The sequence below is a fragment of the Strix uralensis genome, chromosome 3 (genome assembly GCF_047716275.1).
Source record: "Strix uralensis isolate ZFMK-TIS-50842 chromosome 3, bStrUra1, whole genome shotgun sequence".
NCBI lineage: Eukaryota > Metazoa > Chordata > Aves > Strigiformes > Strigidae > Strix > Strix uralensis.
Genome location: NC_133974.1, coordinates 124,370,128 through 124,395,593, shown reverse-complemented (window position 1 = coordinate 124,395,593; position 25,466 = coordinate 124,370,128). Strand labels below are relative to the sequence as shown.

Below are 25,466 nucleotides of genomic sequence, written 5' to 3'. Positions count from 1 at the left end.
ATCTCTGGCCTAGTATGTGGACAAAATGGTACTCTGCCTCTTTAGTGTACAGTTGTAGGGTTGTGCTTATCTTTGACCCTATGGTATGCATAACTTGAAGTGATAAATTATTAGTCTCTAGACAGGTGGGGTCTTTTAATCAAATACTACTGCATAAAGTAGTATTTCTTCTAAAATGTCTGTTCATCTCATGTCTTCTAGAGTTCTTAATTACTCCTGATGTGCACTACTATGGTAAAATAGTAAAGCAAGGGGCGGCCTTATTTCTGACTTCATGTTGCTTTTATTACTTCAGATACTTAATTGCTCAACGCTACTTAGTTTCATTTATGTCAGGTCTGCAAGTCTGCTAAGTGTCACCATGTATTCCCTTTCGTACTGTTTAGTGTGTTTTAAGTTGCAGTATGATAGCAGAACACTTTTCACCTCACCTTTTGACTAACCAATTTGTTGGAATTGTTTATAGGCTGAATTCCCTTGTGGATTTAACTGAGCGAAAAATCCTTAACCATCCTGCACTATTTAGACCATCTAGATTCTTAGCAGTATTCATCTCCCACTGCCTGCCCCCTGTATCTCTTCCACCTTGTTGACATCTTTCCATTTTGAGAGGAACCCCAAAATTAGTATTAATTCCCACGCTGTTTAAAAAAAAACAGTAGTTCAGTGGTGCATTTTTTCTTTGTTTTTCAAGTTACGAACTGCAGCTGAGTAGCAAACAATTACCTCGTTTCAGTGTAACTGTTGCAGGCTCATTAATTTCTAAGCATTACTGACCATTTTTCTGTAGGCCAAAACAAATATGGGAATGCTCCCTTATTCTTAATTATTTTTCAAAATTTACTAATTTAATCTTAATAGGGAACGTGACACTATCTGAAAATTGCATCAGATATGTCAAGCTGGACATTTTGAAATGCGGGTGGTACCTGCAAGTCCTGAGTGGCATGTCTAAATGTAAAACCTGGCAGCTAGTGTTTCCATTCACAGTTGTAGCTGCTGGGTAAAGAGGCAGTCTTTCAAGTCATTTGAGAGTATGAAGTTAATATCAGGAGTTAAAATTGTCAGAAGTTTAAATAGGTATGGTGTAAGCATCCATATTTTGTGCTGTTTGATAAATTCAAAACTAGTGTGAAGCAGAAGTAATTAGAGAGAGATGTACATGCCTGTTTCAAGGTCTAGAAATCTGTTCATTAGTGTAAAGCCAGTTTATGCTATGGTTGCATCTACAAATTACAGAGTATTTCCAGAGCTGAATCAAGATATGCTTCTTCCATGGCTTCTGCAGAATTTTTGTACTCTGGATTTAAGGCCAAGTCCAAATATTTATCAAAAATCACTGTGCCTGGTGTTTTGTGTTGCTGTTTACTAGACATTTACTTAAACCACCTTAATAATTCTTATTTGTCTGAATAAGCTAAGAAGTGAATACAGAAATTTTAGTGACTTTTAGGTTGCTTGGATATGGCCCTGAGTTATTGTTATTGCATGTGGTAATTATTTCAAAGATTATGAACTGTCTGGGTAGAGATGATTTCTACAAGCTATTTTTTCTGAACTTTAATCATCCATGTAGAATTGAGCAAAACATTGTAGCCACTTGCGAAGATGACAGAAAAAGTGTGTCCTGAATACCAAAAGTTGCTGATATGAAGTGTTGGGCAAAAAAAAATGCAGGTAGGGGGTCTGACTTTGTTTTGCATGGAGAAAAACGGCAAGACTAAATCTGGGAAGCTTACAAATGCCAATGCTATTAAAAGAACGATGTCACTGGGGCAGGGGAAAGAATTTCCACCCCTACCCCCCATCCAGTCCTTTCTCCACTTGGGCTGCAGATTATTAGAAATACCCAAAGTCATTAAACCAAACAGATGGTCTAGTGCAGTTGCTGGGACAAAATTCTGCTTTTTTCCTATGTTCAGCTAGCATTCATCTCAGCATCTAAAATATCCAAACTACTTGTGTTAAAAGGGCAACCTACAGAAAAGGTGCCACCTCTGCCTCCAGGCTTCTATTTCGGCCCTAATCCAGAAAAGTACTTTAAATGCATGACTGGCTATCTTGTGTTCACAAAGAAAATCACATCTCATGCTTAAAATGCTTCATTGGTTTGATGTTTAGATTTTATTTAGAGAAGAAACTTTAATCTATTATAGTGAAATTCTCTGAATCAGCAAAATTTATGAATTTTAAAGCAGGATTTGTGGGGTGATTTATCTGATATTTTTCTCCTGGATAAGCTTTGTAAACAGTCCAGGAAATATTTCTGTATTTGAATATACTTAGTAAGAACAATGCAGTCTTGTGTTTTTACACCAGTCGGCTATATATTAAAGACCAATGTGGAGAGGGGGTGGGTGCTAACTTACACTTGCGTTATTTTTTTTTACTTCACTTTACATTATTTGAGTTCTGTTTGTTGAATAATACATACAGCTGCATGAAAATATTAAATCAGTAATCTTCAAACATTTATGCTGAAAGCTTTTCCATGAGAATCTTTAGTGTGTTTGTCTCCTCTCTGAAGTTCCTTATGGCTGCATGTTGCATTTGCAGACTCCAGACAAAAGCTCTGTGCTCCATTAGTATTAGTAACTTTCCAAAACTAACACAAATTTAGCTGGCAATAAAGGTGAAACCATTCAAAACACTTCTCAAAACTAGAAGGCTGTCTAAATCTGTGCCATTTTATTTGTCTGAAGCTGTTACTTCAATAAATAACAGCATTGGATATATGTAGGGAGTTAACTAGTATTAGTTAATTTATAATTTAATCTAGTCAGTGATTGAATAAAGATGTTGTGCAATGGCAGTTTAAGCCTTTCCTGTTTTGTCAATTGCAAAGTAAACTCAGGTTTACCTTGATGTAAAGAAAAATGAAAAATTTTAATCAAAAGCTTCCGAAAATCTTTTTAGCATGAAAACAGTATTTTGGTGCTGCTGACTCTCTGGTTTTGGACCAAGCTATAGCAGAGAAAACCAGCTGTGACTGAGACTTGCTGGATGTATGTGTTTTCAGAGTTTGCTAAAGCATCTGGTAGGAGCTAAGCACATCAGTTCTTTGCCCACTGGATAACCCTGGAATGTCCTGTGATGCTTTCTGTAGAAAGTGCTAATTTTAAAAAGTAATATTCAGAGGAGCTCCCAGTCTTCTGCAGGGCTTGCTTATTAATAGGAAGTTGAATGGAGGAACTTGGGTGCATAGTTACTTACAAATAATTGTCCTGTTGAAGAATAAAGGATAGGGAGATGAGAGTTTATTCCTTATTTTGATGGTGATGTTGGAAATAATTCGTAAGAGGAGTCCTGGAGCTATGCTCTGTTTTCGCCAACTGCTGGTATACTTTCATGGACCCAAATGAAAAGTGGAGACAGGAAGTTCTTAGGTACAAGGGTAGCCGTGCTTCAAATTGTCTTCTCTGCTTTTGGTTTAGAAGAAACACTGTATACACGTTGGAGCAGATTGGTTCCAGTGGACAGTCTGAAAGGAGATTGGAGGGTTGTGTTACCAAAAATCATAACTAAGAAAACTCTCTAAACCAAATGATAGTTTAGAAAGCTGACACTGGTTTATTGTAGCGCTGGGTGTATGGGGTACTTCTCCTAACCTGCACACCAGTGGGACTTTCCGCACTGTATTTATACACAAAACTTGCAGAGTTAGTAACTTTCCAAGTCCATCCTCTCTATGATTGGTTAGTAATTTACATACAATTATAATACTGCTGACACAATACTTCTACTACTACGCATGCTCAGGTGAAGGGTCTTTCTTTACCTGGGCAAGGGTCATCTTGACCTCTAGGTGTGATTTTTTTTTTATTTTTTTTATTTTTTTTTAATATTATAATGAGGGTAGTTCCGCTGAGGACACATGGACCTTGAGTTTGCTTGCCACGTTGGTATTGTATCCTCTTCAAGGTCTAACGGCTCCAGGATATCCTTGCTCAGAGAAGGCTAGCTACTTGTTCTTCTGATTAGGGATGCCTTTGGCTTTAACATATACAAAGGACATCTGTCTTGACCTAAGCATAATATTGCTACATTGTTCTAAAAGTTTAACCTTCAGCAGTTGGACTTTTCCAAAAATCTCAATTCAAAAGAATTGAATATGAAGCAAAATTACAGAATTTATGCTTGCCCTAGTAAAGAACTGGTAAAATACCTGCTGGAAGCTGCTTAGAATCATGCTTAGCCACGTGCTATGAACAAGGGGCTTAGAAACATGCCTTTGCTCTTCTAGTGTCTAACTGATAGGAAGGACTTAAGATTCGCAGTTCCTAAGGGTTATTGCTATATAGAAAACTATCTTCTAATTTCAGTGTTTTGTCTTGAATGCATAGAGAAATTGTGTAAGCTAACTTAACTCAAGAAAGTTCAGGTTGTATCTGCATCCTGGAAGGAGGGAAGGAAGATTGGGATTTTATTTATTAGGCAATATGGAGTCACGTCTTAGGCCTGTGTTGGATTATAGGTGCTCTGCAAGTAATTTAACTGCTGTGCCTTCTGTGCGTATTCCATAAAACTGGGCAGCATTTCTACTCACTTGTAGGAATTTCTTTACAGAAACTATCTTTGATCTTCTTGAAGGGAATGCGATCCATATCTATACTTCCTGCAGAAGCGTTTCCTCATTTGAATCCCATTTACCACATCACTGTTTGAGCTGCATGTTATTTTTGATGTCTTGGACTTGCCAACAGTTCACAAGTTGTCTTGCAGGGGTAAAATGGCACCTGGTACTGTATCATACATCACTCCATTATTTTGGTTGTAACACTGTGTTCCTTCTGGACATGCCTTGAAATTATGTTATGAAAGAGAAAGGATGATGCAATAAAAACAAACCACTTCCTTGAGGAATCATAAGTGAAAGTATGAATATTCGTAAGAAACTAAGGCAGCAGCCACGGTAATTTCTTCTAGAAGTTTTCATTTGAGGGAGACAAACCTGGAGACCTGCAATACTTGAACTGTATATGCGCAGTAGCTACAAGTGAGGGGAACTGGACGCCAGGATTTAAATTTTGGATATAAATAGCATACTGATGTTAGAAATTAATGTTGGGAGATCAGAATGTATCCTTGTAACAAAATTAGGTTACAGGAACATGAATGCTTTTGCTTTATAATGAATTACACCAAGATAGTATTTGAGTTATGCTCAGTGCCCTACACTGTCAAACTCAAACCATGTTTTGGATGTGGACAGTCTGATACAATGTTGACAATTCAACTCCTGCTTTGTTTACATGTGTGAAAAGAAAAAACTGAAAAGGGGATATTTAAAGTAGTGTAGATAGTTAAATTTGCATTAGGTATGAATAAAGATCAGAGTTTTCTGTTTTTCACTCCTGAATTGGGGGTGTGTGTAAAATACTTCTTGAAACAGTAAGTATAAATTCCATTCAGTATTATGTACAAGTAGTCTATCACAGTTTCTTCAAATACTCTCGAGGGTCTGAAATTTCTTATGCTTTTAAGTTTAAAGCCTGGAACTCTGCTCTTACTTTACTGCTTTGTGCCACCTGTAACATCACATTTTACGGGAGACTGAGGTAAATGCCAGTGAGTAGCTTTTTAGTATATCCAATGAAATATTAACCATTGTGTAAAAGGAATACCATTTTATATCGCAAGATGAGTGGCAAAACTTAGGTATTAACCTCAAACGTGCTGTTTTTATAGGCTTGCCGATACTTAATTTTACTTTAGTACGGGGAAAAAAACCCAGTTGCTTCATCTAGTTTACATTTCTGTGAACTGTCAGCTTATACTGATCAGTGTGTTTTTCTTTTTTTATTTATTTAGGATATATGATTCAAATCCTGAACAACCAAATATATTCCAGGTGGAGCAGCTGGAACGTCTGAAGAAAGAATTACCAGAGTTGAAAAGCTGTGTGTGTCCCACAGTTAGCCACTTTAAATCCATATCTCCATGTAAATGTCATCATAGTTGCCTGGAAGAGAAAGCTGTAGATAACTTGAAGAGTGTTCAAATGCAAAAGGACTGATTCTAGGCAGACTGCTGTTTTGTATCTATTTAACTTTTACCATTGGAACAGTGCTGTCTATGCCTTCAGATTTATTTATTTTATTTTTAAGTCCCCAAATAGCAATAACTGTGTTCCTCATTCCTGACAGTACTTGTTAAAATTTCAAACAATGTTAAAATACTCATCCAGCTATAGTTATTGTTCCAGTTTACATATGCAGTTTTAACTTTTTTTTGTATGATCAAGTCTTATATCTTGAAAAAGAAAATTAAGTATTAACACTGTGTTTCTAAAAATATTAAGCAGTCTGAGGAGTGGAAGCTCAGAAACTAACTTGTAGGGAAATTACAATGACCTGATACTGAATATGCTGAAAAATTGTTTTGACTTTGATTTTACTTCAATGCTACAGCTTTTCAGTCTGTATCTGACAACAGAAAATTGAGTGATTGTAAGATAAATACAATTAGATGTGGCCTGAATAAATTGGTACCTCATATATATGTATATGCACTGCTAGATCCACCTGTACAAAGCTTTGTGCCATTTTAAAATCATAGATATTTTTAAGTAAACTGCATTGCATATTAACTCATTTTTTTCCCACTTCACTGGACACTTAGGCTGCTGCCATTATTTTCTGATTTGCCAATTCGTTGGTACAGTGTGTATGGCAGTCAGGGGTGAACCATGAGTATGATTTTTTTCATCTCACACAGGCCTGCAGAACTTTGGAAATGTTGCAAATAATTTTAACAGACATCTAGAAACATCTTCAGTGGTTGAGAATATTTTTTGCACAGTAACCTTAATAAACAGAATATGTAACATGCACAAACTCTACAAAATGCATGCTTTAGTTATTAAGCATGAAACTTAGGTGTTTGCTGAGGTCCTTGCATCTTTACGGTGCTAGTTATGTGTGCAAGGACTAACTCAACTACTTAATCTTTGCCTAAAACCACAAGCCTATTTACAGATGTTTGAAGAAAAGGCTATACCATATGTGGTTCGCTTATTTACATAATACAAATTAACTAGCTTTTGTATTTTGCAAGATTTTTTTTTTTTTTTCTTGGAGCAAGAATCACAAATGTACTGAATTCAGATAATCGGTGTTCTGTTGGCTGGTATCTACCCTCTGTAATTTATTACAAAGTCATAGTTTAGAGTTCTTAATAGATATGTATGCATGTCCTTTTTCCTCCTGAAGTCATGCCAACACAACAGCTGTAACTTTCTACTGAAGTGTTTATGTATCATAAGAATGGAAAATATTTATTTTTTCTTTTGTAAATTGACAATGAGAACAATAGTGTGTACTATATTCTTTATATACAGTCATTGCTACATAGAACTGATTGTACAGAGTAAAGCCATTGCAAATAAGTGCTTGAGCCTGCACTGCTGAGCAGTTTGAAACAAACAGCTTGTTTCAACTTGCCTTGTGCATTTTAGTATTTAAAGTGTTTGTTCTGCACAAACAGCACAGTAATGATTAGGTATCTGGAAGCTGTTTTTTATTTTAAAAAAAATTAAACCAAAATTTGGAACTGTGTGAGCTGTGTTTTTGGGAGGGAGGGGGCATTGAACCTGATCCTTGATATCAGGAACCTGTAGCTGTTATCTGATAGAGCAAGTCCAGATTAATTTTTTTTTTTTTTCTCATTTGTATGCCCCTGTGGTGTTCTCTTGGCAGATCTTGAGGGCTTTGCCAACAGATGTGCAACCCCTACCTGAGTTACATGTGTCACTGCTCATGAATGCTGGGCAGCACATCCACAGAGATATTTGACAGCTATTTTGTGTGAAGGTGGTTTAAAAGTTATGCTGTCTGAAGCACCCTCACCCACTAATCACGATATGATGCTGGAAAGAACTTAGGTACCCTTAAAACCTTGTTTCCCAACTTTAAGGTGCTCAGAGAATAGCATTTGCCTATTCTGTTTGTGGGGGTTGGAGGTGGAAATGGGGATGATTTTACAACTTAGTTTCGAGCAGTGTTACAATTTTAATGTGTTCTTGCTGACCACCTTATTTACGTTTGTGGCAGTCCTGATTGGGCTTTACCAAGCTCTTCTGCTGTGTCACTTCTTAAAGCTGAGCTTGTAGATTGGCCACACACAACAGCTGCTTTGCCATAAGTGCCAGGCAATGCAGCAGGGAACCAGGGAACCAAAGAGCAGGGTTGTGGGACCTGGTGCAGGGGAGTTTGGTTCAGCTAATACCCTACTGTTGCATTTAAGGTGATGAATCAATTTGGTAAGAGATGAATTCCCTTGCGTTCTAGCTGGTCCTCAGAGATTAGAGGGGGTAGGGGCAGCTGGACTTATCTCTTAATAGGTATGGCAATTGGGGCCGTAACTATAGGCCTGACACCAGATGCACGAACAGCCCATGTGCTCTAGGTCTGGTTGCATTCAAGAGAAGCAGTCGGTTTATTTTTACACAACATCTACAGATTCTCTAAGATTGCCTGCAATAAATGCACAAACTGCAGGTTGGCTCTATAGCACTACACAAAAACAACTGCAATCACACACACTTAATTCCCAGGTAATCACTCGGTGTAGCCGAGGACTAAAATCTTACCAAAAGGCATCCCTTCTGGGGGGGTGAGGAGCACAAACCCGTTGACCTGTCCCTCCGATTTGGTGTCAGATTATCGTCCCTCCGAGTTAGACACAAACTCGGGGTAGTATTTATCTAAGTGTGTATGGGTGAGTGGGTGGGACTGTGGTCCAGCCATTATCTTTTGAGTAACCACACAGCACATTCCTTGGTGCAAGGGGTGTGCTGGTTTTTGTGGGAAAAGAGGGAGGATGAGAGACAAGGTGGGCAGGCTACTGCAAAAACCATCCTTGAGAGAAGGGAGAAAAGTGAAAGAACAGGACTGCACGGCCTCCACCTTGCTTCACATTCCTCCTTGGTACCACAACAAACACAAATCACTGGACCTCCATCCCATCCTGTGTTTGTTCTGGGCACCCTGTATCAAGGACATGTGTGTTTTACAGATTTTTCACTGTTTTGCTTTTTCTCACACTTCCAACACTTACCACACCTACCAAAAATCTCCTCTTGTAAGGAAATGCTGTGGTGATAAGCAAAGACAGGAGTACCCCCCACCTGTATTGCTCTGTGGGTGTCCATCAGCTGTAAGGGCCGGGGTAAGTTTTATGAGACTTCATCTGAGGGGGAAAAAAAAGATTCCTCAAAGACAGAGTTGCCTTGTTGAATGTAGAGCTCTTTAAGGGAAACTGTGCTGTTACCAATGAGGATTTCAGGTACTCTTGTGAAATTGTTCCATTCCTACACCCTGACATGAGCACATGGCTACTCTACCCTGATGCCCAGCTGAGTGAAGGCTCCTTGGAAATGCCGGATTTCTGCGGAGACTGTTACACAGCCCGACTGCCCTGGCAGCTGCTCTCCCGCATGGCAGCAGCTGGTCACTAAGGTAAGCATGTTGTCTGGTGAAAGGCAGCCATCAGTTTTCCACTCCTGTTTCTGGAGTGTTTTCGTTCGGGGCCACCTAAAGACTAGACTATACGTGACTCACGACAGCTGTGTTACTCCATACTTTGTCCCCTATAAATAAGTGGGAAGGGAGGATGAGAACATTGCCCCATGCAACACAGCAGTTCAAGAATGTAAGTTCCTGCTCATCCCGCAGCAGAGAAGGTCTGTCGGGGGAGGGGGGAGCTGCCGGCTTCCAGCTGCCCTCCTGGCGCTTCCCTCCGGGCTGTGGGTGCTGAATCGCTCACGGAGGGGGGGGCGGGGGTCCTGCAGATTTTCCTCCCCTATGGTGTGGCCGCAGACCCCACTTCTGCGCCATAGCAATCCTCCTCTCCCATCAGTCCCGCGCGGGCTCTTACTGAAACAGGAGGAGCGAGAGCTGCGCTGCAATTCATCCCGCTGCCTGCGCTGACGGTCCCTCAGGGCGTCACCTCCTTCTCTTCACGGTGATAAACGCATTTAGCGCTGAAGCGGTCCCGTGGCGGCAGGGGAAGATTTGCCCCCCGAGCGTACAAATATACTCCGAACTTCTGCTTTTAAGCACTGCTCCCCGGTCCCGACGCAGGCAGCAGTGGGGCAGGGCTCACCGCGGGAGGGCCGGTCCCGCCAGGCCCCCCCCGGCCGGCGCTGAGGGCGGCGGGGCCGGCCAAGATGGCGGCGGCCGGGGGCGGGCGGTACTTCTGCACGGCGGGCCGTGGGCTGGAGCTCTTCCTCGCCCGGGAGGTGCGGGTGCGGCTCGGCGCCACGGAGGTGAGGGGGGGAGCCGGTGCTCACCCGGGGCGGTCCGGATCTGTGGGGAACTTGGCCTCGTTCGCTTCGCGTCCCGGAGCCGGGCGGCCGCGGCGTGGGGTTGTGCCGCCAGCTGCGTGAGGCCCCACGGGTCTGGCCTCGGTCGTGGAGGGACCCCTAGGGACCGTCTGGTCCTGTCCCTGCTGTGGGCAGGGACATCTGCCGCGGTCAGGCCATGTCCCCTCACTACCCCCGGTGAGCCGCGGCCTGCGCTACCCTCCTCCCCGCGGAGGTGCGAGCGGGTGTGAGGGGCTGCCACAGGTGCTCACCCAAAACACCTTCCCGGTTTGGTTTGGTTTCTGTTTGTCCCCCTGAGGTGGATTGCGTCTCAGGAAAAGTCTTCTTCAGCACAGAGGCGGAGCCGGGCGAGCTGAGGAAACTCAAGTCTGGAGAGCGACTGTTTTTGCTGCTTAAAAAACACCCCCCACTTGCAGTTTCTAGAAATAAAGGTGCGTCACTGACTCCTTTCCTCAGGTGCTCACGGGGTGTGTGTGCAGAAACGTGAAGCCCCAGTTCAAGTCCTCTTTGTAAAATTAATGCTTGGTTTATTTACTTACGAACATCTGTGGTTCTAATTGTCAGTAATCAGTTCTCAACTATCTTTCATTCAGATAAGTATTCAGTGCTTTTTTTAGTGCTGCGCATGGCTTTAAAATTGTTTGAACTAGTTATCTTACCTGCGTGTGTTCTGCTGGCACTGTGCATATATTTATATGTGTAACACCAGCACCTGCCACCCCCTCCAAAAAAAAAATCCAAAACCTCAACAAAAAAACCCACCTCACCTTGAAACAGAAGTTTAGTTCTGGACCCCTTGTGTGCATTTTAACAGTGAGTCATTTTCTTTTAGGTGAAGTGGATCCAGATGTGTATCCTATGTCACTTAACTGTTCAAATACCTTGTAATCTCAGCTAATTGAGTCACATTCTCTGTCAGTGTTGGAATAAGAATTTCAAGTTAGATGGATTCATATCTGTTTGCTGGTGGGATTTTATCTGTGAGATCACAGATGGCCTTCAGCTTTGAGGATCAAATTTAACCATGATTCTAAAATTTAAAATGAGATATAGAAATACTTCTATTTTTTCTCCCTTGACCAGCTTCAAGGTTCTTAAGTGAATTAGCCTCTGTATTCCTCATGCCTCTCGTCATATGTAGCTTAGGAGGACTACCCACAGGTGTAAGTTTAGGTGTGTGTTGGAGACTTTGCAGGATTGAAGGTGGGTTGATGAATAGCAAGGAGAGATTTCCTTTATAAAAAATAAACTTGTGGCTTTTATTCTGAGCTCTATCAGTGATTCATGTTTGTGTCTGTCTTTCAATCCTGGAAAGTGTCTCACATCTCTAGTCCTGGACCAAATGCTTTCTGGGGAGGATGGCTGGTCCGGTGTCCCTGGGAGTGGCTCTCAGAGCTGGTCTGGTTTTCTAGAGCTGCAGAATTCAATCCCTGCACAGTTTAATCTTGCTTCTACAGAGCTTCTAATCAGAAGGATGCCTGGGTTTCTTCTGGTGATGTATGTGGGTGTTGAGAGCTCAGATGTGTCTGCGATGTCTGCTGCTGCTGTGATTCCTCGGTTCGCATGTTAATGGAATCTGAACACAGTCTATGTTAACAGCTGTTCTCAATCCATACAAAATCAAATGCTGAGACTGAACTCCTTAACCTGAAACTGCTTTTTCCTCCAGGGAAAATGCTGCATGAGATTAAAAGCCTTGTCATTGATGAACCAAAGTATTGGCTGGACGTTCTCTCTATTTGGAGAAACATTCATGGGTGTGAGGGGAAAAAAAATGATGTGACTCAAGAAAACCATTTGCCTCTCAAGAGAAAATCACAGGAAGAGACAAATACTGCAACTAAAAGGCAGAGAACAGAACAGACTGTGTCTGAGGAATGTCAAGCAGAAGCTGCAGAGAGGTATATGTTACCAGAGAGAAAGAGTGATCAAGACTGCTGGACTGAAAGTAAGACTTCCTTAGAAGACCCTTCCAAAAGCAGTGGAGAGAAGCCTATTGTGAATGAGAAGCTTAGTTTCAGAGTTTCTTGTCGTTGTAGTGGAGCAATTGCCAAAATACTTCATTCACAGGTATGCTAAAGTATCTGTGTTTTAAAAGCATCTGGCCAAGGTGAAGGGAGATCTGTAGTTTGTCATTTCAACTGTGTTGTCTGTTTTAGAATAACAAACAGATTTAGCCTTTTCCTGTATTTTCTCAAAAAAAGCCCTTAACCTGCATTTACCTTAAACAAGTGGAAATACAAGGGCTACTGTTAATTTCTGGGCACTATTACCCTGAATACTTTTCAAATCGTTGCCTTTTATTGAGCCTAAGCACAGATAAGAGGTTGAGGTAGCTGGGCCTGTAGAGTCTGAGGGGTGATCTGATACTAGTTTGCAGCTGTTTAAAGGGTCATTGCAAGGATAATGGAGCCAGACTCCTCTCAGTTGTAAAGAAGGCACAAAACCAAAACTTTGCAGCTTCGGTGGGCTCTCCTTGGGTATTGGGGAGAACTTGTTCTCCAGGAGGGTGGTGCAGCCCTGGGATGTGTCCTGCCGGAGGGGATAGATCTTGGTCCTTGGAGAGAGTGGTGGTGTAGAGACCTCCAGGCATGCCTTCCATCCAGCCCTCTTCCCATCTATAATACCCTTCTACTAGGAGAAAAATAAAAAAAGAAACCCTGTGTAGCTGCAATTTAGATTTCTCTTATTTGAAGTTAACAGTAGTTTAACTAGATTTTTTTTTTTCCCCCCTTACTCAAGCTAGTACCTTGGGAAGGTGGGATGCATGAGCCTGCCAATAAGAATGTTTGCTTAAATTTGTGCTGTGCATTTGAACTCTCATACTGTGAAGGTAGTCTGAGCTAGATGCCACAAAAGCATTAAAATTGTGAGTTGCAGTTGTGCATTCACAGATTTTCTCTTGGGTAATCCAGTTTACAGACATCAGAAATATTTTGTGCATAATATATATAAACAATAGATAACAATATATAGAGAACAATATATAAAAGTGACGGGTTTTTTTGTAACTTGGGCAGGTCTTGAACTTCAGCCACACTCCTGATGAGTGACAGTCATTTTGTTCTGTGGTGTGTTTGCTCTCTGCCCCTCGCTCGCTCGCTGTGCCCTGTTGTACTTCTTCTGGTGTTTGTATGAGTTGTTCTGAGGGTGGAGAGAGGCTCTTTCTTTTCCCAGGTGTTTCTAAGGATTGTGCAGTCAAAGGCTATGATCTGTAGTTTTCTTAATTCTGTTAATTTTGCTGCCTGTGACTGTTCTTCCCCCTTGCAGGAGATCGGAAGAGCCGTTGGCATAGCGCTCATGAAGCAGTTTGGGTGGCGGGCTGATCTGCGGGACCCCAATCTAGAGGTAGTGGTGCTTGTCTGCCAGATGGCCTGTTGCTGCTTCCAGAATTGCCCCCGATATCTTTTGTTTTGTCCTCCGCTCCCTTTGCACTCAGGACTGTGGCCTCTTGTTTTTTTGCTGCTGAATTTAACTAGAAATCATCTGGTAGTGCTGAGCAAAGCTTTTTGGTCGACACTGTGTGTGCACCTTTTGAGAGCACTGAAATACCAGAACGGCCAGTGTCGGCCTGTATGTTGGGAAGGATCCATACAGGAGATGTCTCAGCGTCTGCTGGACTCTGTGTTGGAAATGGAGATCACCTGAGCCAGTGGGCAGCGTGTTTAGCCTCTGTAGGGGAAGAGAGCAAGTAGCAAGGTCGTGTCCTTGATGAACTCGATTTGTGCATGCTGTTCATGGAAGAGCCTCCTCCTAGACCCTGACCCTGGCAAGGAGCTTGATGCAAACTGTCTGGAGACCTTGGAAAAGACTCATTGCTCTTGACAAGCCATTTCTCCATCACTGTGCTTGGTGTATGGAAGCTGCTCTCTGTGCTGATGCTGGGAGGTCTGAGGCTGCCTGTAAAAGCTCTGAGTTCATCTACTGGCTCTGGTTTTCCCAGGCTGTTCATTAAGTACAGCTTTGTTGAGCCTCAAATGGGGCTCTTGTCCAGATTTTTGCTCTGAAACCATTCAGGTCCTGAGGACTGGGATATTGCAAAAGCATTGTTTTTCTTTTGGCTTCCTGGGGAGGGATTGCAGTCATGCAAGACCTGTTGGGGAGCTCAGTCATTTTTGGGGATGATTCTATGGGACAGGAGGACAATTTATTTGAGCTGCCTGTATTTCTGGAAGGATTACACACGTTTGCCTTCCATCTGAAATGCCCCTTAGTGGCGCTTATGGGATTTTTTTATTGGTTTTGTGTTTGTTTTTAAAAAAGGAGGAGGTTACCTGAATAGCTCAGTGCTAGTATAATCTTCTCCTGCTTAGAGTAAATGGGTTTATAATTAAAAATATTCATTCGGTGTTACAAAAATTGGTTCTGTAAAGGTTCAGGCGCTTGTTGGTGGATTCTTGGCTGACAAAATTCCCCTCCCAGCTTGGTTAAATATTAAATCCTCTTTAAAGTGGCATTCAGATTATCTAGTGTGATTTCTTCCCATTGATCATAGTTGTCTAAAGCATGCATTTTTGTTGTTAAAAACTAGGATCAGAAGTTTATAGAAACATCTTCTGTGTCTGGTGTAAATGAGTTAAAGCTATTGTCATGTCAGGTTGAGGGTTTCTAATGCAATTTTTTTCCTCTTTCAGATCTTCATACATCTTAATGACATTTACTCAGTGGTAGGGATTCCTATTTTCAGGTAGGCATTCTCCTCACCAGATTTGTCTTGGTAGTGTCAGAACAGGCATAATTTCTAAATAGTCTTGCTGTCCACTGTGAGTAATTATTTTCTGGTTTAATATTCACTGGACTGTCACATTAGTCTTGTGGTCTGTCTGGAGCTTATCTGAGCATATAGGCCAGACTTTGTGGTTAAGTTGTGAATAAAAGCAGACTGGTTTCTATCTGTCTGTCTGCAGATCTGTCCAGTTCATGTGTTCTTTCATATTACATGGGCTTTTCTTGTGACTGTACCATTGTTTTACAATGTGTTGTTTTTTGTTTTTTGTTTTTTTTCCCCTCTTTGCAGGCTTCCATTAGCAAACAGAGAGTATATCGAAACAGCAGGACTGCGGTCAACAATTGCATGGGCCATGGCATCTCTGGCTGAAATCAGTGTAAGTGAATATTCATGGCAAAGACATAGAGTCTTGGTTGAAGGGGGTATTGCTGCTCATCAGGGTTGGAGCTGGAAGCTTTGAGGAAGTACGGTGATTTTAATGCCCTTTGCTCTGATGCATGTGTACAGGGGTTTTGCCTTATCTGTGATCAGAGTGTGCTGTCACCTGCTGTTCAACCAGATACCTGCTGTAATCCCAGGTTCTTCTCAGAAGAGGTGTTATTCCTTGTACAGATATCAGTCTAATTTGCAAGATTTTTTTCACTGGCCAGGCTTCAAACCTTCTTTTGGGTTGTTCTCCCAAGGGAAAACAGAAGCAAGCGTGATCTCTTCCACAGATTAATTTGGTACCAATATCCATCTGCAGTCTGCTCCTAACTTTTTTCCTCTAAATGTCACCTCAAGGCTGGATGCATTGTGTTTAGTGAAACTATGAATGCTTCTTTCTATATTCGCTTACAAGCAAGTCTGGCCTGGTAAGCCGGTGATTATTGTTACTTACTCTGAATTCGGTGGGCGTATGTAGGTGATGTGTACATCCCTGAGTAAGCTTGTCCTGGGAGAGGAGTCTTGTTTTGCTTGGGATGCAATAACCTCTTTATGTTTGTAGGCGGGTGCCTTTGTGCTGGATCCCATGTGTGGGCTGGGAACGATACTGCTGGAAGCTGCCAAAGAGTGGCCCGTGAGTATCACAGTGGCAACAGGCAGGACCTTTGCAAGATGGCTTGTAGTTGCATCAAGAAAAATCTGTGCCACAGTTATACCAAACTCCATTACTGGAAAGCTTGAACCAAACTGATCTTTCTAGGCAGTTGTTAAAACTTTCCTCCACAGGAGTGTGAAGGCAAGTCTTAAATATTTGTGCAGGTGGGTGCTGGGAGCCCTGGATTTATACCCCAGCATTTTTGTGAGGCAACCATGTACTCTTAAAACTACCTGGGCTTATCCTGGGAATGGAGATGTCAGTGGGACAGTACAGTCGGTGTCAGTATTAGAGGCAGCGTTGTTGTCTGTAGCTAGCTGGGGTCTTGCTGTTAGGACATAGCCTCAATCTTTCTGTAAGTCAAGAGTGTCTTGAGGAGACCAGAACATGAAAGGAGTGAAGATAGCACAGACTTCCCTCATTCCTCTGTCTTCGGGGTCTGTGTATTGCTCTGTGTAATGCCAGTAGATATCCCAGGAAGGGGTTTGTCTTGGAAGAGCTGTGCAACAAGGCAGTTCTGAGAAGGGTTTATAAAATAAATTCACCTAGCTGTCAGCAAAATTACTTTTCTCTTTTTCTCTCAACAGGAAGCCTGTTACTGGGGTGCTGATATAAGTGATTCACAGTTAGAAGGTGCAGATGTGAATATTAGGACTGCAGGCTTGATGGATAAGATTGAGTTACTTAAAGCTTCTGTGAAAGGTATGTCTGTAGGCTTTCCAAGCAAGAGGGGTGAAGTTTTTTGTGGTTCTGGGACTGTACAGGTAATGTAGGTTCTCCTGGGGGGATGTGTAGTTGAGCTAACTGTCAACAAATAGCTGAGTAATGACTCTGTAGTACTAGCAAATGGGTAATTATTTGTTCTCTCCTCCCCGCCCCCTGCCTCTGGGAACTTTGGCAATAGTAAACTCAGCAGAAGACAATGAAAATAATTGTCAGACATGGGCAGTAGTTGTCTGTCCTAAGGGTAAATTTGTGAATACCACAAAGAATGCATACTATGTCAGAGTTCTTTGTGTCTTACAGGAACACAGCAAGGACAAATCCAAATAAAATGTGGATTGTAACTTAAATGTAGCAGATGAGTAATAGCGGGCACTCAATAAGCTCAGCTGAATTGTTGATGTTTTGTAGTAGGAATCTTTTAAATGACAATGCCTTTCTCCTGGAAGAGGTTATCTGTTTGCTCTCAGTTCATGAGCTAGTCTGTGGAGAAGGCAATAATTTTATGACCTTATTTGGACCCCAAAGCCTGAGTCTAAATTAGTCCTTTATGAACTTCATGACAGAAAAAAGCTGGCTTTTTTTCCCTGTGCAAGGGTGATGAAGTCTGCATATTTTTTTTACCTTGCAATGTCTGTTTCTTACCAGAACGCTAAGAAATATTATTTCCTTTTTGTAAGAATATATATAGCTTTATTTCTTACTTAAAAGCTGTGATTGGGCTTGGCTTCTAGGATAATGGAAGGTACTTTGATGTCAGGTTTTTCTAGTACTGAACAAGTAATTGGCGTCTTTGTCACTGGTCAGAAGCTGTTATTTCAGCTTGTCTTGAGAAAGACTGCAGGTAACTTGTCCTTCCATTTGTAGATAAAATTGTTATAAAATTGTCCTGTGTTGATCCAGGGATGGTCCAGGAAACATCTCCAGCCACTTCTGGCATAGAAGCACAGCAGGGTTTAGGTGGGAAGGGGCTGCTGGAGGCCTTTAGTCCTGTCATCTGCTGGGAGTAGGGCTAACCCCAAAGCTGGGCCAGTTGCTCAGAGCCTTGTCCAGTCGAGTTTTGAAGCATCCTGACAGGTGGAGAACCCATAGTCTCATCCTCTCATGTGGTGGGTGTGCTCTGGCCAGCACAGCCCTTGTCACCACAAGGGTGCAGTGCTGCCTCACGATCAGGACAACTGCCTGTTCCCAGGATGCAGAAACTCTGGGGAGATACTTCAAAGGCTCGGACAGAATCCAAGTGATTCTGGCTGTAACCAGATTCTTGAGGGGAAAAAAGTGGGATGGAGAGAAATTTAACATGTGTTTCCTTGCCATTCATACGTGTGTATCTGAACATCTGCGCTGTTTGCAAGCTTAGCTCTTCTTTTGCATTGTGCTTGTAAAGATGTGTGTTGAGAAGCAGCAGTTAGTTTGGCACCATGCAGTCCCCTGTTCTGAGAGTCCTACTCTCATACCACCAGTAATAGGGAATCTGCAAGCTAAACCACACTCTCATGCATTTGTCTTCCTGGTCTGCATTGGGTTGGTAGCTTTGTAGTGCCATTTGTGAGGAAAGGGACAGAAGGAGCTATGAATCTGGCTGCATAACCTGTGAAAGAGCTGGCAGACAGTTTTGTAAGGTGAATGAGGGCATAGCTGCTGTTCATTTTTCAGATAGTCAGATGTAAAGACCTGCCTTTCTTCTGCAGCATTGCCCTTGCCTTCAGAAAGCTTTGACGCTGTGATTTCGGATATTCCATTTGGGAAGAAGTTCAAGATCACAAAAGACATACAGCTCCTACCGGATATTCTTCAGGAAATGGAGAGGTACGTGTGGCCTTTGACGTGCTTGGAGTTTAGTGTCAATGTCATGATGGCTTGCAATCCTAAGCATTCAGTCAGCTTCAGGTTTGCTTTATTCCAAACACTCTCCAGCTCTGTAATCTGATCCTGTGCAGGCTGTGAAAGTCTGAGTCCTTTATTTGTCCCTTAGAGGCTGTTGTGGCTTCTCTGGCAAGCTGTGGAAGTGCTGATGGTCACCCAAGCTGACAAGGAATGAGCTTGTTGTGTGAGCCACACTCACAGATGTTCTTTACAAGGCAGAAGGGAGAAAGAGGAGAGGATGACCTAAACAAACTTAAAGCATGGCCAGGCAAATAAAGCAATAATCCTTTCTTGGTTGAGGTCTGCTTTTATAAAATCATAGGCTTTCCTTTTGGGTTCACACCAAGCTTTCACCAGGATCTCTGGCAGGAAGGATCTCAGACCAGAAAATGGTGGTACGTGTTTTTCTTTCTGTTAGCCTATACTGGCATATCCAGCTCGTCACCTGGTCTGCTTTTAGATGCCTCCTTTCCTCTCTCGCCCTGTCTGCGTCAGAGTTGAGCCAAGCTAATAGCAGGCTGCTTCTATGGGGCAGTTCAAACCATCTGCCCCTTTATTTCATTTCGTGGCTGAAAACGCCCTTTCTGTAAGGTTGGTCTTCAGTGGGTGTTGATCTTGCTCACCCAGTGCAGGAATGCGGTGGGAAGATGGTGAAGAAGGTGAGGTAGCTCCACGTAACAGCAGGGAAATCTTATGTCAGCTTACCCTGACCCTGCCTCCCTTTGGCCATGCTTGTCTTCTGGTCTCATTTGCTCTGTTGGGCCATCCTAAGCAAAATATTTCCTTGGGAAGGTGGAGGTGAGGAAGGGACCATTGCCATGAGAGCTCCACGAGTAAGACTGTTCCATCCACTTGCTGTGAACAGAGCCAGGATAGTCTTTTCTTTCCCCTCTTTCAAAGCCAAATGTAATATTCACTCATGTAGTATGAAAAATGGATTGCACACAATGGTTACTTTTAATCTGCTTCCTGAGTTTGAAAGCCATTAAGGATCAGTGGAACATGGAAAGAACAGACCTTTTAAAGTTTCCAGAGGGAAAGGCCGGCCTCAGAATTGCCTTACCAACCTGAGAAGCTCTTACTGCTCTGGGAAGCAGTTCCTCTGCAGACTACTGGAGGCTCATGTGACCCAAAAATGAGGTTGAAGGTGATAGTACCCTTGATCCTTGGGAGAATACCAAGAGGGTAAAAAATTGAGTCCATCTTCCATGCTAACCCATTGGAAAGAACTCCCAAGGTTGGAAATGTTTGTGAGTCAGGACAGGGCCCAGTTCTCCCATTTAGGAAGAATTACAAAGATAGGGAATTTAAACTTCACTGGGAGACATAGCTTATGAGTTGACCCATGACCCTTAACATGCTTAGGTGTTTTACTGAATGCAGCTGACATCTGAAGTGTCAGCAGTGTTGAGTTCTGCACAGATGAAAGAATGCCAGGCAGGATGAACACGTAATCTAATTTTCTTTTCTTGCAATTGCCAGAGTACTTCGTGTTGGAGGCACTATTGTATTGCTGCTGAGCCAAGATCTCCGTAAGCATATGGATGGCATTACCAAGTGTGCTGAAAATGACTCTCCTAATGCCGTTTTTGATAGCACAAGTGAAACCGTCACTGCAAAAGCCCTGAATATGGACGGGGATTCTTCTTCCTTGATGAATGGTGTTGAAGAATCCTTTCTCGGCAGCCGACAGAGACAATTTGGGGGTCTGGTGCCAGATGGCGTCTATGGGGTTAGTCTTGGAAAGATGGATGCTTTCATATACAAATACAGGAAGATCTCTACTGCTGGGAATCAGCAGATTCCACAGTGAACTTGAATCCCAATACACTTGAAAAGCAGCATGACGTGGATCTGGTAGAGGCCTGCTGATCCAAACCCTGTGCCATTTGTTAGCTCACCTCATTTTCTGTGGATGTCCTAAGGTGCTACTTTTCTCTCTTTGGTTTTTAGGAGAGGTGGAAGATGCCTGCTAGTGTTTCAGATGTTTTTACTGTCAAATATTGTAATGAGAGTCCTCAAATCCTTGTTTAGGCAAAGCCTCTCAGTATTGGGAGGAGTTTCTTTGGGAGAGAAAGACTTCATTTGCAAAACTGCAAAAACAAATGTGATAATACTTAAGTGCAAATGGATTTTCACTTTCAGCAGTATTTTTTAGGAAGCACATCTTGTCTGAAGAAGTCTCCGGCTGTTTTTGAGGGCTGGATGTATGCTTTACCTTGCAATCTGGTATATTATTTTATAGCTTGTTTCTGCTGAGTTTGAAATGTTGCTATTCAGATCTCTTGGAGTGCAAAATAAACTATTTTCTGTATTAATTCTTTGCAGTGTTTGCGTGTGTCTGACGGGTATGCTTTAGCTTTTTAGGGTGATGAAGTGAGGAACCTTAACAAAATGGATGCAGGACTCTCAGCAGGGTGGGCTCTCAGCAGGAGGGGCTCTTGAGATAGGGTAGGAGCTGCAACTACTGAGTCCCAAGATAAGGAATGGGGATTCAACGAATGCTAAGTTGTCATGACTATGGAAATGCTGAAAAGACCTAATTGGCTGAAAATTCACAAGAGGAAGAGGAGGCATCTTCAATCTTCATCCTGAAGACCCCCGCCTAAGACCACCAGGAGCCACTGCGCAGGTGCAATGGGGAGGGACTTGGGGCAGGATTTATGTTAATGATTTCTCAAAACTAATTGTAATATCTCTCCCTATTCTCGGAATTATAATGAATATGTAAACGCTTTACGCTATAGAAAGGAGCTGCTTTTTGCTCCAAGATGTGCACGCTTGCGGAAGAGCGATCCCCCGTGCACCCAAGGCTGAATAAACATACCTTCTTTATAACCTTACTGGTTGTAAAGTCGTTACTCCGCACGTCATTTTGGTGACCCAGATGGGACTCTCTCTGCTCGGCTGCTGGAATGACTGAGGAACGGACATCCTAGCCGCGGCCCGGGAATTCTCAGAGGAACTCCGCTCTCAGCCGTTCACTGCAGGGGCAGACAAGAGCCATCTAAACTACAGACAAAGGTATGTTTACAGGGTAATGGGTGGCTGGTAAGGCGCGCAGAGATGTCTGGCGCACAGCCTAGAGGGGTACCCAGTCTGGTTAAGGCGCCTCGGGAAGAGCTCTGTTTAAGGTGTTAAATGGGATAGCTATCGTTCATGTCATCTGTTGTAACCCATGGGAAATCGAAATACTGAAATTCACATCAGTGTGATTGTCGTTGCGGGCTCCTAAAGATTTTTTTCATCTGATCCCATCTTTGGGAGCTTGTAACAACTATTATAATATGTGTTAATTTAAGTTAACTGGCTTTATACCTGTGGTAAACGATTAATGGTTTACGATTTATGTGGTACACGAACTTGGCTATTGTCTTAATTGGTACACTTTTTAGTATGAGTGTGAGTAAAAAGCGTGACGGGCCCTTTAAGTACCTGTGTGACTGCTTGCAGAGTGTGAGTGAGGCGCAGCACAGCTGCGAAGCGAGTGTGGAGTTCTGATCCGAGGTTCCGTGTTCTCCACGAGGAGAGCGGCCGGAGACAAAGCAAATTCAGCTGCCTGGCGAGCAAAGCGGTTGTAGGGGGATATCCAACTTAACATATTAGGAGCGAATGAGGCTGGTATGATGGGTTGGATGTCCCTGATGACCGTTGGTGGAATAGTAGCCGGAATAATAATTGTTGTGATCCTTTGTTGCTTTTGTTGCCATGTTCTGTGGTAACACAGCGACTCTGTGTATAGTGTAAAAGCCGCCGGGTTTCAGCTTGTTTCAATTGTAATAATTGCCTGTACCAATATTACAGTTGTTGCAGTTGAGATAGGTTGTGCTTTGGGATAAAATTGGGAAATTTCAAGCGTAAAGAAAAAGTATAGGAGTGTTCCCCATTTTGTTCCCACTTTAATCTCAAGCAAACTCTTTGGGATTGGGGTGGGAGCAGGATGGGAAATACCCACAGTAAAGAAGTCCTAAAGAAAAGCCCCTTAGGATGTATACTAACACTTTGGAAAGATATCACTGGGTCTGGGGGCACAGAAAATAAAAATACCCTTACAAAATATTGCAATCAGTGGTGGCCACTTTATAAACTGGAAAATGAGGCAAAATGGCCACTAAATGGAACTTTGGACTATAATACCCTCCTACAGTTAATGTTGTTCTTAAGAAGGGAGGGGAAGTGGGATGAGGTATCATATGCGGACATGTTTTTCACTCTCCATAATCATCCTGATTGGCAAAAAGATTGCGGTCTAATCGTACCACAAGATCCCCTGGTGCTCGCTTTGGAGCGAGAAAATAATAAAGGATTAAAAGGAAAACTGAGACAATGTTGCTCAGCATGTAGTGTTGGCCAGAGATGTACAAAAATTGGAAAGGTGCACCAAGGATCACACCCCGACCTGACAGACTTATTTGAGCCTCCCCCGCGAAAGCAGTCTCCTCCACGGCCACAAAAACAAGAACAAGACTCAGATTCAGGCCTTACTCCTGCCCCCTCTCCCCCAGGTAGCCCGGTGTCTTCCCGCACACGGGGAAAACCTACTCAAACAATTCTTCAGGCACCCCTCAGGGAGACAGTTGGTCCGGTAATAAAAATACTCTTTTCCAACACTGACTTAGAAAATTGGAAAAGAGCTGTAAAGGAGTTCCAGAGTGACCCAATAAGCGTGACCAGACAATTTCAGTTCATACTGAAACAACATAATCCTGATTGGAATGATATACAGTTACTATTGGATTACCTAACAGAGACCGAGAAACAATTGGTTCTGAAAGCGGCAGGTGATTTGGCCTCAGACTATTGCAGAACCACGGGGAACGAGGTTAAGGATTTCTTTCCCCTTCAGGACCCAAGGTGGAATCCAAACAGTTCTGCTCAAATGGACAAGTTAAAAGGATACCAGGATTTAATCTTAAAGGGATTGGAAAGGGCCATGCCCAAAAATATAAATTGGCCAGCATTATATGCGATTAAGCAGGGTCCTTTGGAATCACCTTCTGAATTCCTGGATCGGCTAAGGGAAGTGATGCATCGAAATACGCCACTAGACCCAGGATCTGAAGCAGGAATACAACAGTTGGTATTGTTATTTTTGGGGCAATCCACAGGGGATATCAGGCGTAAGTTGCAGAAACTACGCACCACGGAAAGTAGGAACCTAGAAGTATTACTGGATGAAACATGGAGGGTGTTTAGCAACAGGGAGGATGAATATAGGAAGGGGCAACAAAGAGTGGTGGCAGTAATAGATGAACTACAGGGGAGAAAATTTAAGAAGGGGTTTCTGGATAAAGACCAGTGCGCATTTTGTAAAGAAAGAGGACACTGGAAGGCTGCCTGCCTGAAGCAAAAATGGAAAGGGAAAGTACTTGCATCAATAAATACAGATTGACAGGGACTGGAGGAGTCCACCCTAGTGGATCCACTGGTTACAATGAAGCTAGGGAACGAACAAAGAGAAATAGAATTTTTAGTAGATACCAGGGCAACTTATTCAGTATTTAATCAAGCTCTGATGCCCCTAGGGGAAGAATATGTAATGGTAAAGGGAGCTACTGGACAAACTGAAAAAGCTGATTTTTTGTAAGCCATTAAAATATAAATTGGGAAAGCAAATGGGTATACATAAATTCTTGTATCTGCCAAATTCACCCAAAGCTCTTTTGGGAAGAGATCTTCTGGAACAATTGAAAGCCATAATTAAATTCAAAAAAGGGGAAGTTACTCTGAAGGTAAATAATCAACAATATATACAAATGATGAGTTTACTTTTAAGGAATCTTCCAATAAAAAAGGAGTAATTAGTAAGGAAATTATGGACCAGGTATACCCCGGAGTATGGGCAACGGATATACCAGGGCGGGTTAAAAATGCTATGCCAGTTATAGTAAAATTAAAAGAAGGGCAAAAACCAGTAAGGATAAAACAATATCCTCTAAAACGGGAGGATCAGGAAGGCATTCAGCCCACCATTGAGAGATTTTTAGATCAGGGATTGCTGAGGGAATGCAAATCCGATTTCAATACCCCTATCCTTCCAGTAAAGAAACCAGATGGGTCCTACCAGGTGGTGCAGGACCTAAGAGCAATTAATAAAATAACCGAAGATCTATATCCTGCAGTGGCTAACCCTTATACTTTGCTCACCACCTTGACCCAGGAACTAGCCTGGTTTACTGTTCTAGATTTAAAGGATGCCTTCTTTTGCCTCCCTCTCCACAAGTCTAGCCAGAAATTATTTGCTTTTGAATGGAAAAACCACAAAACAGGCCGCAAAACTCAACTAACTTGGACAGTGCTGCCTCAAGGATTTAAGAACAGTCCCATGATATTTGGCAATCAACTAGCTAAAGATCTTGAAAGTTGGGACCAGCCACCTGACAAAGGCAAGGTCCTTCGATACGTGGATGACCTGCTTGTCGCTACGGAAGCCAGAGAAGGAGGTATCGCCTGGACGGTGAGCCTCCTAAACTTTTTGGGTCTGCAGTTGTACAGGGTGCCCCAGAAGAAGGCGCAAGTGGTACAACAACAAGTTGTCTATATGGGCTACGAGGTGCAGGAGTCCGTACCCTGGGTGTCCTGGTTCAGCTAGGATAGGGTTAAGTTTCCCCAGCAGTGGGGAGGGAGCTCTAGCCAGGTTATTCAATACCATGCTGACATCAGGTCCGGGTGCCCAAGCGCGGGAAGAGCAGGGACGGCTTTTGTGCGGTTCGGTCCCCTCACTGCTGTATCAGTATATCTCT

General features: G+C 42.7%; 2 protein-coding genes across 6 annotated transcripts in view; both read left to right on the top strand.

The window, feature by feature from the left end:
• GPCPD1 (glycerophosphocholine phosphodiesterase 1) overlaps positions 1–7,551 on the top strand; it is a 49,765-nt gene extending 42,214 nt beyond the window's left edge. For 2 of the 3 annotated variants that reach the window (XM_074864264.1, XM_074864263.1), the window contains exon 20: positions 5,812–7,551. In XM_074864264.1, the coding sequence (XP_074720365.1) occupies positions 5,812–6,016 (205 nt within the window). In that variant the 3' untranslated portion in view covers positions 6,017–7,551. Of the gene's footprint in view, positions 1–1,576; positions 1,678–5,811 lie in introns of all 3 variants that reach the window. The other variant, XM_074864265.1, reaches the window with a different exon arrangement.
• Positions 7,552–10,111: 2,560 nt separating this feature from the next.
• THUMPD2 (THUMP domain 2 tRNA and snRNA guanosine methyltransferase) lies at positions 10,112–21,041 on the top strand. Of its 3 annotated transcripts, none has more exons than XM_074864266.1 (10): positions 10,112–10,267; positions 10,623–10,755; positions 11,994–12,394; positions 13,595–13,672; positions 14,959–15,011; positions 15,342–15,429; positions 16,042–16,113; positions 16,722–16,836; positions 18,549–18,666; positions 20,206–21,041. In XM_074864266.1, exons 1-10 carry the CDS (start codon positions 10,169–10,171, stop codon positions 20,534–20,536), a joined length of 1,488 nt encoding a protein of 495 aa, XP_074720367.1. In that variant the 5' UTR covers positions 10,112–10,168; the 3' UTR covers positions 20,537–21,041. The 3 variants fall into 3 exon arrangements, with proteins under 3 accessions (XP_074720367.1, XP_074720368.1, XP_074720369.1); XM_074864267.1 differs by having other exon boundaries at positions 10,149–10,267; positions 10,660–10,755; XM_074864268.1 differs by having other exon boundaries at positions 10,160–10,267; positions 10,655–10,755.
• Positions 21,042–25,466: the final 4,425 nt, after the last annotated feature.

What these genes read in the sequence shown, in the direction of transcription:
- THUMPD2 (XM_074864266.1), top strand. Translation starts at nt 10,169, where the DNA reads ATGGCGGCGGCCGGGGGCGGGCGGTACTTCTGCACGGCGGGCCGTGGG. An exon ending in AAGCTGCCAAAGAGTGGCCC is followed by an intron (nt 16,114 to 16,721) that starts GTGAGTATCACA and finishes TTCTCTCAACAG; the next exon opens with GAAGCCTGTTACTGGGGTGC. An exon ending in ACTTAAAGCTTCTGTGAAAG is followed by an intron (nt 16,837 to 18,548) that starts GTATGTCTGTAG and finishes TTTCTTCTGCAG; the next exon opens with CATTGCCCTTGCCTTCAGAA.